This window comes from Bos grunniens, chromosome 16 (assembly GCF_055505025.1).
Source record: "Bos grunniens cultivar Pamir isolate PY7600 chromosome 16, Bosgru_T2T1.0, whole genome shotgun sequence".
NCBI classification, from domain to species: Eukaryota; Metazoa; Chordata; class Mammalia; order Artiodactyla; family Bovidae; genus Bos; species Bos grunniens.
Genome location: NC_141180.1, coordinates 24,468,726 through 24,481,552, shown reverse-complemented (window position 1 = coordinate 24,481,552; position 12,827 = coordinate 24,468,726). Strand labels below are relative to the sequence as shown.

Below are 12,827 nucleotides of genomic sequence, written 5' to 3'. Positions count from 1 at the left end.
ATATGTGGACATGTGAAACATCTATTTCTGCTTTATTGACTATGCCAAAGCCTTTGACTGTGTGGATCATAATAAACTGTGGAAAATTCTGAAAGAGATGGGAATCCCAGACCACCTGACCTGCCTCTTGAGAAACTCGTATGCAGGTCAGGAAGCAACATTTAGAACTGAATATGGAATAACTGACTAGTTCCAAATAGGAAAAGGAGTACATCAAGGCTGTATATTGTCACCCTGCTTATTTAACTTATATGCAGAGTACTTCATGAGAAACACTGGGCTAGAAGAAGCACAAGCTGGAATCAAGATTGCTGGGAGAAATATCAATAACCTCAGATATGCAGATGACACCACCCTTATGGCAGAAAGTGAAGAGGAACTAAAAAGCCTCTTGATGAAAGTGAAAGAGGAGAGTGAAAAAGTTGGCTTAAAGCTCAACATTCAGAAAACTAAGAATTTAGAAAGATGGTAACGATAACCCTGTAAGCGAGACAGCAAAAGAGACACAGATGTATAGAACAGTCTTTCAGACTCTGTGGGAGAGGGAGAGGGTGGGATGATTAGGGAGAATGGCATTGAAACATGTATAATATCATATATGAAACGAATTGCCAGTCCAGGTTTGATGCAGGATACTGGATGCTTGGGGCTGGTGCACTGGGATGACCCAGAGGGATGGTATGGGAAGGGTGGTGGGAGGGGGGTTTGGGATGGGGAACACATGTACACCTGTGGCAGATTCATGTTGATGTATGGCAAAACCAATACAATATTGTAAAGTAATTAACCTCCAATTAAAATAAATAAATTTATATTAAAAAATTTAAAAAAAAACAAAACAACAACAAAAAAAGAAAACTAAGATCATGGCATCTGGTCCCATCACTTTATGGCAAATAGATGGGGAAACAGTGGAAACAGTGGCTGACTTTATGTTTTTGAGCTCCAAAATTACTGCAAATGGTGATTGCAGCCATGAAATTAGAAGACATTTACTCCTTGGAAGGAAAGTTATGACCAACCTAGACAGGATATTAAAAAGCAGAGACATTACTTTGTCAACAAAGTTCTGTCTAGTCAAGGCTATGGTTTTTCCAGTAGTTATGTATGGATGTGAGAGTTGGACTATAAAGAAAGCTGAGCACTGAAGAATTAATGTTTTTGAACTGTGGTGTTGGAGGAGACTCTTGAGAGTCCCTTGGAGTGCAAGGAGATCCAACCAGTCCATCCTAAAGGAGATCAGTCCTGGGTGTTCATTGGAAGGACTGATGTTGAAGCTGAAACTGTAATACTTTGGCCACCTCATGCGAAGAGCTGACTCATTGGAAAAGACCCTGATGCTGGGAAAGATTGAGGGCACGAGGAGAAGGGGATGACAGAGGATGAGATGGTTGGATGGCATCACCGACTCAACAGACATGAGTTTGGGTAAACTCCAGGTGTTGGTGATGGACAAGGAGGCCTGGTGTGCTGCCGTTCATGGGGTTGCAAAGAGTCGGACATGACTGAGTGACTGAACTGAACTGATGAGGTATTTACTATAGTATCATTTATGGTGGAGGGATACCGGAGACAAAGTGATGTTCATCTTCAGGAAAATGAAGACATAAAACGTGATGTGTGCACACCGTGCAATATTTTACAATGGTTGGAAGCAAATGATTTTATACATGTATAACAGTGTGTGCAAGACCAGGGTTAGTCATGTCCAACTCTCTGTGACCCCATGGACTGTAGCCCGGCAGGCTCCTCTGTCCATGGAATTCTCCAGGCAAGACTACTGGAGTGGGTTGCCATTTCCTTCTCCAGGGGATCTTCCCGACCCAGGAATTGAACCAGGGTCTCCTGCATTGCAGGCAGATTCTTTACCAGATGTCTGAGCCACCAGGGAAGCCATTATAACAACATAGATGGATCTTAAAAATGGTGCTGAGCAAAAAATAGAATAGGGAATGAGTTATGCAATCTAATAACATTTACATACACTTAAAGTATACTTAAGGCAACTTTTCAAAAATACATTTAAAAAAACACAACAAAAGTTTACAAATTTAGCACATCAAAATGGCTGCATATGGAAGGTGGAAGAAAAGATGGGAGGTAAACAGAAATAAATGAATAAACGGAGAGGGACCTTGTTGGAGACTGACACTGGTCATATGTGATAAACCGAGTGGTATGATTAATTCAGACCTCTCATCTGACACCCATCCATCTCCCATGGTGGGCAGGCATGGGAATGGCTTGTTCAGATGGGATGTTTAGAGCCCTACCACCTTCCTCAAATGCAGGTCCCAAAGAAAGGAGAATGTGGGCCTCTCCTTTTAGGGGTCTGCTCGTTTCAGCAGCAAGAAGTCAAGCTGTTTCTAAGTAGTGGAGAGGAGAGAAGCCCCTTCAATGTCCTACTTAGGTGTGGGGAAATATGGCATAGATAGGAATAGACTGCAATCAATAGCAGTCATGCTCTCCTTCCCCACTGATAACGACATGGACTTGCATGACCCACGGTCTGTTGTCCCAGAACCCAGGGTTTGCCCACCTTCATTAATTTTCACAACCTCAGAAAATGAAGCTCCTGTTAGATCACACTCTAGGAGTTTTCTTGAAAAGCCCCAGAGAGCAGCTCACTCTGGCTGCTGGGAGAGCAGGGACGGAGCAAAGGCAATAAAGAAAACTTCTCATTACCTATCTCTGGGTGCCTCCGAAAATGATTGTCTTCGCTTAACCTCAAGGTCAAGACAACCTATTTTATAGTGTTCACTGTCTCCGAGGACAAGCTTTAGTGAGCACCATGTTTGCTTCTTATAGTATTAAAATAGACAATGAAATCTGCTTCTCAGAAGATCATTTCACCAAGTCCCTGTTGCTCTGTGGGGAATATTTGTTTCCTCATTTATATTCATGTCTCTAAAAGACAAGTAGACCTTGGATGAAATTTCAGGCGACAGTAAATTATAAATAATGTATCCATATTTTTTTTTCTCTTCCATACTACTTGTATTTAATTCCCCCCAGAGTCTTGTGCAAACACCAGAGACAAGAGGACAGGAAGCTATTAACATGATGGAAACAATGAAATGGGCTTATATTATATAGCAGGAATGCAATGAGAAGAGACATCTTGATCAAAGGAATTTTTTGAGGTTTTGTGGGAGCCAGTTCTTTTCTTTTTTCCTCTCTCGTATTATTTTTTTAACATCTCAACTTTTTCCTAAACCATTAAATTGGCATCTGCATGTAATGAGTTCTCTTTGCTTGGCCCACCCAGGATAAGATGAGGGTTTGTCAGTGGATGGAGGCCACTCTGGGGTCCAGCCTTAGACTCTTTTGTTCCTTAAGACATGACATGATGCTGCTGCTGCTAAGTCGCTTAAGTTGTGTCCAACTCTGTGTGACCCCGTAGACGGCAGCCCACCAGGCTCCCCCATCCCCGGGATTCTCCAGGCAAGAACACTGGAGTGGGTTGCCATTTCCTTCTCCAATGCATGAAAGTGAAAAGTGAAAGTGAAGTCACTCAGTCGTGTCTGACTCGTAGTGACCCCATGGACTGCAGCCCACCAGGCTCCTCCGTCCGTGGGATTTTCTAGGCAAGAGTACTGGAGTGGGGTGCCATCGCCTTCTCCAAAGACATGACATAAAAAACACTTAGAACAATCAACTGAGATCAGTCTAAGAATAGGATACTGCTAAGTGGAAGTTCAGGTACTGTTAGTGAAGTCAGAAAGGGTGTCGGTTACTAGAATGAAATTAGCTTCTAAGTCCATCATCCCTGGTGTTCCTCAGATCTCTTGCTCAGCAAGAGTGATTCATGGGGTTCAGGAGGGCAGCCCTTCAATCTTTTGAGTAAGTGAAGATAACTCTGCTCTTTGTTTTTGTTTCTTTCTCTCCCCTCTCTTTCTCTCTCTCTTTTTTAAAGGATGCTGCAGATGGAAAATCCCATGGACGGAGGAGCCTGGTAGGCTGCAGTCCATGGGGTCACTAAGAGTAGGACACGACTAAGCGACTTCACTTTCACTTTTTCACTTTCATGCATCGAAGAAGGAAATGGCAACCCACTCCAGTGTTCTTGCTTGGAGAATCCCAGGGACGGGGGAGCCTGGTGGGCTGCCATCTCTGGGGTCGCACTGAGTTGGACACGACTGAAGCGACTTAGCAGCAGCAGCAGCAGCAGATGGAGCTTGCAGGGTGCTGCATGTGGCTTCAAGGGCGTGAGGGGAGTATGCTCTGGTCCTGAGGGAGGGGCAGGGAAAGGATGGATTAGAATGTGCTGAGTGTCGGCAGAGGGTGGGGAACTCAGAGAATTGCAGAATCAGGCCCGAGGCACTGCTGCTCCAACCACTTTTCCCTGAGGAAGCCCACTCTCAGGGGATGTCAGGAGATATCCAGGGCAGACAGGGAACTTCTGGGATGAGAAACACCTGGATGCCCAGGTGCCCAGTGAAAGTGAAAGTCAGTCATGTCTGACTCTTTGCGACCCCATGGACTATACATTCCATGGAATTCTCCAGGCCAGAATACTGGAGTGGTTAGCTGTTCCCTTCTCCAGGGGATCTTTGGAGGCCTCTTTTTCTCCCCCAGACTCTTCCTCAGGAGTCTAGCTCATGTCATCTGTGAAGTAAACTCCAGTCCTTCTCTTCTTGATAACATCTGCACCCCTACACTCAGGAAGGTCATACACTTGTATTCTCTTCATCTCTAAGAAAATTTGCTTTTTTGGTGAGGGATTTAGGAGAAGGGAGAGGGCATGGCACAGGCAATGAGGACTCATTAATACTGACATGCATATTTTCAAATTATAGTTTTCTCCAGGAGGAAAGGTTCCTTTTCCCCGACACCCTCTTCAGCATTTATTGCTTGTATTTTTTGATGATTGCCATTCTGACCATGTGAGGTGATACCTCATTATAATTTTGATTTGATTTGCACTTCTCTGATAAGTAGTGATGTTGAGCATCTTTTTATGTGCCTTTTGGCCATCTGTATATCTTCTTTGGAGAAATGTCTATTTAGATCTTCTGCCCATTTCTTGATTGGATTTTTTTAAAAAATATAATAAGCTGCATGAGCTGTTTGTATATTTTGGAGATTAATCCCTTGTTGGTTGCTTCATTTACAAATATTTTCTCCCATTCTGTGGGTTGTCTTTTCATTTTATTTATGGTTTATTTTTCTGTGCAAAAGCCTTTAAGTTTAATTAGGTCCCATTTCATGTACCCCAGGGTCCATTGCAGCACTGTTTACAATAGCCAGGCATGGAAGCAACCTAAATGTCCATCAATGGAGGAATGGAGAAAGAAGGTGTGGGAGACATATATCTACCTCGAATGGAATATTATTAAGCCATAAAAAAGAACAAAATAATGCCATTTGCAGTGACATGGATGGGCTAGAGTTGTCATGTTGAGTGAAGTAAGTCAGACAAAGACAAATATCACATGATATCGCTTATATGTGGAATCCAAAAAAATGGTACCAATGAACATATTTACAAAACAGAAATAGAGTCACAGATATAGAAAACAAACTTATGGTTAACAAGGGGGAGAGAAGGGGAGGGATGAATTTGGAGATTGGGATTGACATATACACACTACGTGTGTTAGTCACTCAGTTGTGTCTGACTCTTTGCAATCCTATGGACTGTAGCCCACCAGGCTCCTCTGTCCATGGGGTTTCCCAGGCAAGAACACTGGAGTGGGTTAGAATACTGGAGTGGGTTGCCATTTGATAACTAATAAGAACTAACAATAATAGCACAGGGAACTCTACTCAATATTCTGTAATGACCTCTACGGGAAAAGAATCTAAGAGTAGGTATATGTATATGTATAAATGATTTGCTTTGCGGAAACTAACACAACATTGTAAATCAATTGCACTCCAATAAAAATTAATTAAAAATATTATCAAACCTTTATGGTCACTGTGTCCTTTGTGTCTGCATTTTGTTCAGAGCCTGTTGTTATGTAAACAATAAAATTTACTGTGTCAGTTGCTTTGAATCTTAAAAAAAGTATTGACATGCAAATGACTCTGTAAGCTCTGTGTAATTCATTTGAGGAAATCTGCATGTGAGGTGGCCGAAAGAGCCTGCAATCAGAGAGACACGTGCATCATACTCTGTATGCAGTCCCTCTTTGCATGGGCTGTCCCGGTAAAGGGTATTAAAAATCTTCTCCTCCTACAGCTTTTCATCAGAAACCCCTCTTCCCAGGCTCTGCACCTGGGGTTTAACTGCTCCTCTCAACCCCCATTTATTACGTCTGCGATGTGCCCAGCTTTGTGCGAGGTGATGTCTTGTGCTTTGCTTCTGTCCCTGGATTGTCACTATGCCACTGGTCATTTCAGTGGGTTTGGGATGCATCAGTGATTGAGATTTAAATTTGAGCTTTCCAGGGAAACTCTGTGAAAACTTCTAGACATAGACCCCTCTTTGCCATGAACCACTGTAGTTGTAGTGGTAAGTCTGTCTCTGGTTCCCCAAACTGCATGGAACAACTTGGGTAGTAATCACACTGCTGTTACAGGCAAGTGGGCTCTTCAGTGCTCTCCTTTTCAGGGGGGTTACTGGTCATGCTGCGGGGGCTCAGTGCCACCTGAAGTCTCACAAAAAGAACAAACACCTAAATACATCTTGATGGTCCCCCTGTGCTGTCCACGGAACAAAGCCACTACCCTGGGCTCCGTCCCAGATTTCCACAAATTGTCAACCCTCTGTTTACTGGACTTTACTGGGCCCCCAGCTGGATTTGGGATTCTAGACTCAAACTATTGCACACCCTTTGGGGGTGACTTCATCTAACAGAGGCCAGCGGAGGGCTTGGAATCTGGCATGCTGTTACAATCCAGGCGGATATGGAGCAAGGCACAGCTGCAAGATACTGCAGAAACCCCAGGCATATTGTCATCCTGCCCACCACCACTAGCTGTGGTGTTACTAGGATGGGAATTGAAAGCTCATACTACACTGAGCAAGCAGTGAAACCCATGCATTTGGGGAATGAAATGAGTAGTTTAGACCTAATAAATATGCAGATCAGGGGCTTTGTTTATGTTTCTGTCATCTGTGTCCTTTTTAGGGGAAGGAAAATTTTAATTCAGTGAAAAGCTCCAATCCCTGGGTCTTGGGCGGTGGCTTGAGAAGGGAAACCCTGGAGGACCCTTTAATTAACCTGCGAATGTGCAGGAAAGGGCTTGAGAAAGATGGTGACACCTTGGTTCTGAGATAAGACACCTCTAGAAAGTCATGGAGCTTGAGCTGACTTGACTTCAGCCCCATAAAAGAGATCAAGTGTCCTCCAAATTCTACTTGTCAAAGACCCGTCTTGGATACATGTCTTCATTGAGTGACCAAAGTTTATTTTTATGTTTTAATTAAAAATTGTTTTTCTGATTATTGTGCTCATTGTCAACACTTTGAAAGATATTGAAAAGTATAAAAAGGAAGAAAAAGGGAGACTCAGTCATAATTTCACTACCCTACGGAATCACTAGTGACATTTGGGTGTATTTGAGCCAGTGCCCTGCTTTGTCTATGGGGTCGAACAGAGTCGGACATGACTGAAGCAACTTAGCAGCAGCAGCAGCAGCAGCAGTGGGGGAGGCGGAGAAGGCAATGGCACCCCACTCCAGTACACATGCCTGGAAAATCCCATGGAGGAGCCTGGTAGGCTGCAGTCCATGGGGTCACTCAGAGTCGGACACAACTGAGTGACTTCACTTTCACTTTTCACTTCCATGCATTGGAGAAGGAAATGGCAACCCACTCCAGTGTTCTTGCCTGGAGAATCCCAGAGACGGGGGAGCCTGGTGGGCTGCCGTCTATGGGGTTGCACAGAGTCAGACACGACTGAAGCGACTTAGCAGCAGCAGCAGCAGCAGCAGTGGGGGAGGCACCTGGGTAGATGGGTGACTTTCTGTCACCTCTCTCCAGTGATGGGAGGATGGGCTCTGGGGGTGGACAGGAATCCAGTCACCCTGGTGCTCTGAGATGACAACAGAAGTGTGTCTACAGATAACGAACATGGCTTCACTTGCTCTGCTGGCTTAGATGATAAAGAATCAGTCTGCCAGTGCAGGAGCTGCAAGAGCTATGGTTTTGATCTCTGAGTCAGCAAGATCCCCTGGAGAAGGAAATGGCAACCCACTCCAGTATTCTTGCCTGGAGAATCCCGTGGACAGAGGAGCCTGGTGGGCTACCGTCCATGGGTTTGCAAAGAGTTGGACATGACTGAGCGACTAACAGTACACTTGCCCCACATGGTGTACAGCCACCCTCCTCTAAATATGGGGTGGGGAGAAGATACAGTCTGGACAGGGCAGCACCACATTACAGACTGCAGAGAGGCACCATGAAAAGTGGTGGGAAGGGTTGTTAACACAGACCACAGAGCTAGCACACCTGGGGTCAATCCCAGCTGTCCTACCTGAGAGCTATGGGATCTTGGGTGAGTTACCTCATCTCTCTTTGGCCCCGTTTCCATATCTGTAAATAAGGAAACTAGAACATACCTCATAGACTGCCATGGGGATTAAGTTAGAATACATAATACTGTTGTAACAGTGCCTGTCAAACAGCCCTCAAATATCAGGTGTTACTTTATTTCCTGTTGTACACATTAGACCAACCTTACCCCTTAAGGTGGGGTTCCCTGGTGACTCAGACAGTAACAATTCTGCCTGCGATGCAGGAGACTCAGGTTCTATCCCTGGATCAGGACGACCCCCTGGAGAAGGGAATGGCAACCCACTCCAGTCTTCCTGCCTGGAGAATTCCATGGACAGAGAAGTATGTAGACTGCAGTTCATGGGGTCGCAAAGAGTCAGACATGACTGAGTGACTAACAATTTCACTTCACTTTTCACCCTTTAAGGGTATTTCCAGTATCTTCTTCTGATATTGGGTTAGCCAAAAAGTTCATTTGGGTTTTTCTGTACAATGAGATGGAAAAACCTGAAGAAACTTTATGACCAACCCAATACTTAGATGAAGGAAGGCAGAAGGAATGCTGGATTTAGAAGTGGAAGACCTTGGTTCAAGTTCTGACCCAGAACTTACTAACATGTAAGTCATTTGATTTCCAGGCACCTAAGTTTCATCGTCTGAGGTGAATGGGGATAATAACACCCTTCTCACCAGTTGTTGTAAAAGAATGGGTTGAGACCATGGAAATGCAGAAGTGCTTTGTGGATGGAGAACTGCAGACTTCATACTGGGGCTTTATTTGTGCGACTTTTACAGGCAGCAGAGGCAGGAAGGAGGGAAGGACAAACCGTGCTGGAAAAACCCTTGCAGAAAATCTGCACAGGAGCCTGCTCTCTTACTTGGTGCACTTAGTTGGTGCAGGAGGACCAGGAATTTGTGTTGTTGGTTCCTATGGTTGCCTTGGTAGTGAGAGGTTCCTGACAGGGCCATGGCAGTTGGGGAAGGCAGGAGTAGGGGAAAATAATTATTTTTCTTTGCAAGAAGAGGCAATTGAGCTTCTCTGGTGGGCTCCTCCCTGGCCAAGTCTCAGCAGAGGCTGCTGAGGAGCCAAATGCCATGCAGGGGAGGAGGAGATGGCAGGGTGGAGGTACCTCTCTCACCTGTGACAAAGGCAGTGGAGGTGATGCTGCTCCGCTCCGTGTCCTGGGCCGCCTGCAGGAGCACCGTGTAGTCTGTGCTCTCTGACAGGCCTTCCAGTCGGATCCACGTGTCCTCTGCATCCACAATCAGCTCCTGCAGGATGAACCAGGGGAGGGAAGTGGAGGTTGGTGAGCAGAGGGCTCACCATGGAGGAGAGCAGGGAAGGGGAAGTCCAGACCCCATGGTCAGTATTACAGTGACCATTTTTATTCTCTCATCCCACATCACATGAGGAGAAGATGTTCCAATAAGCAGAGAGAACATGTTCTATGTGGGACTGAGGCCAGCTCCCCTCCCATGGATGCACATTGGACAAGCTTAGCTGTGGGTTATTGAACTCTGTGGTTTTCAGATCACACGGGGTCTCCTGGAGGTGTGACGAAGGAGGAACTTAGGCCTCCCTCTTCCACACCTGCGGACTAGCTCTACTGAAACCTATTCTGTATATTTGGTTTCTGTATAAGATTTCACATTGTAAAAAAAAAAAGGATTCCACTGTTAACAAACATTTGACAACCAGTGCTATAGGTAGCCTGTTTCAACTGTCCACCTAAAACAGAAATTTGTGATGTCTTTGCTGTGGGCTGTATAGATGGAGCTTTTATCGTGCTTATCGAGAGGCACATGAGACTGTCGAATGTGGTATCCAGCTCATGTTTGCATGGCCCTGTTACCGAAAATTCATTCCAATACCATGTACTTATTAATTGGCTTGGAAGCTGGTATTGGCAGCATCAACCACAACCGAGTGAAGTTGCAGGGTAGATGCCCCTATTACCTAGAGAAGAAACTGAGACTCAGAGAGGTTGAGTGTTTTGCCTCAACTTGCACAGAGAGTAAGAGTAGAGGCAAGACTAACACAAATGTCTGGCTTGCAGATGAGTGCTCTTTCCTCAACAGCCTGCTATGTATCCGTAACGGCAAACCTAGCTTACTCCCTGTGGGTTGCTTCCAGAAAAATCTCACCTTGCGGCTTCCATCAGTGGATTTGTAGGTCAAGATATAGTTTTCAATCTCTGCTCTGGGAGGCTGCCAGGAGATCAGGGCGCTTTGTCTGGTGACTTCACTAGCTGTCAGATTTGCAGGGGCATCCAGGACTGCAAAGAAGAGAAAATGTGAGGAGTGGGCACCCCTCCAGCTCCTCCGTCTTTGATGCCAGGCATGTGGACCAATTTGTCCACCTATGGGATCTCTGGGCTGCTCACATGGTGACCCCAGTTCTCGCTTGGACAGGAGCATAAAGGACACTCCTGGGCAGAAGGTAATCATTCAGCGTCACGATCATCCCTGAAACTATTCCCTCTTCCCTCACCTGGTCCTCTGGGCCTGGATGTGGCATCGTCCAATCTGAAATCATGACCTTGTTAATCTTGCATGTCTGTGAGTTCACTCTTGAATTTACATCATTCCCACAAATATACTTTTGTCTACTGTTCTCCTGGCCATGACTGCACCTGGCAATTCTCTCCCAGATATTAAGCCCTTTAGTATCCATCAGACTTTAATGGGCCAGATGCATTCCCAATACCAGCCTCTCTTGACCTGGTTCTACTGCTCTCAGCCAGACTCAGGAAGAGAGTTGCAGCCCACTTTCACTGGCGTTTGGGCTGCAGTTAACTAAAATAATACCTCGTAACTGCATTGTCCAAAACCTATAGACTCTAATCTAGTCTAGCCCTTGGAAACTGATCATTTTCAGGATGCATAAAGGCCTCCTGGGATATTGACATGGAGCTGACCACTCGAGTACTCACGGGTAGAGAAGTTGGTACTGACGGTACCACTGGTGAGAGGCCCGCTGGTGGCATACATGGTGACCGTGTAGTGGGTCCTAGGAAGCAGGTCAACAAGCTGGAATTCCTCACTGTCTCCATCAACCAGGATGGTCTCTCCAGCAACTAAAATCAGATGGATATGGATAAGGATTGAACAAGACTATTCAGCTTAGGAAAGACTTATCCAGTCCAACGATACTCCCTAAAAAAAATGCACTATTAGAGTATTTTGGAAAAAGTCCTCTAGAGGTTATTTAACTTGGCATTATATTCCATACAAAGCTCCCCTCTCATCTTATTTTTCATCATAATTGAGAGATTATTTGGAGGCCAAATAGTCTTTCATATAACATCTACTTGGGTCTCTGGAGTTAGAATAAACCAAATCTGTTGTTTCATGACCCCTTCCTGCCCTTCACTCTTCCTAATCAGGTTTTCTCTCCCCTAGACTAAGAGCATTCAGCCCAACCCCCATTACATGTATGAAAGTGAAAGAAAGTGAAGTCTCTTAGTCATGTCCAACTCTTTGCGACCCCACGGACTTAGCCTGCCAGGCTCCTCCGTCCGTGGGATTTTCCAGGCAAGAATACTGGAGTGCGTTGCCATTGCCTTCTCCAGAGGATCTTATGAGATGATTCTAAAACTGTCACATTCCTGGCCACCTTTCTCTAAACAAGGAATGGTTTATCAGTGTCCCTGCTGAAATGCAAAACTCAGAAGAGAATCGAGAATGATAATTGAGATGAGCTGACAACGAAAGAAACAGGTTAAGACTCTGCTTTTATTTGTGCCAAGTGTGTATATTAATCCTGGTCCTAGGGTGGAAAATTCTGAAAGAGATGGGAATACCAGACCGCCTGATCTGCCTCTTGAGAAATTTGTATGCAGGTCAGGAAGCAACACTTAGAACCGGACATGGAACAACAGACTGGTTCCAAATAGGAAAAGGAGTTTGTCAAGGCTGTATATTGTCACCCTGTTTATTTAACTTATATGCAGAGTACATTATGAGAAACGCTGGACTGGAAGAAACACAAACTGGAATCAAGATCGCCGGGAGAAATATCAATCACCTCAGATATGCAGATGACACCACCCTTATGGCAGAAAGTGAAGAGGAACTCAAAAGCCTCTTGATGAAAGTGAAAGTGGAGAGTGAAAAAGTTGGCTTAAAGCTCAACATTCAGAAAACGAAGACCATGGCATCTGGTCCCACCACGTCATGGGAAATAGATGGGGAAACAGTGGAAACAGTGTCAGACTTTATTTTTATTTTTTTGGGCTTCAAAATCACTGCAGATGGTGACTGCAGCCATGAAATTAAAAAACGCTTACTCCTTGGAAGGAAAGTTATGACCAACCTAGATAGCATATTAAAAAGCAGAGACATTACTTTGCCAACAAAGGTCCATCTAGTCAAGGCTATG

At 44.9% G+C, this 12,827-nt stretch overlaps 1 protein-coding gene across 2 annotated transcripts in view; it reads right to left on the bottom strand.

The window, feature by feature from the left end:
• Positions 1-12,827, bottom strand: part of TNR (tenascin R) — a 487,368-nt gene that overhangs the window by 23,999 nt on the left and 450,542 nt on the right. For both annotated transcript variants that reach the window (XM_086342434.1, XM_086342435.1), the window contains 3 exons: positions 11,380-11,523; positions 10,592-10,722; positions 9,586-9,718 (listed from right to left, as the gene is read on the bottom strand). In XM_086342434.1, coding sequence (XP_086198560.1) covers positions 9,586-9,718; positions 10,592-10,722; positions 11,380-11,523 — 408 coding nt within the window. The remainder of the gene's footprint in view (positions 1-9,585; positions 9,719-10,591; positions 10,723-11,379; positions 11,524-12,827) is intronic.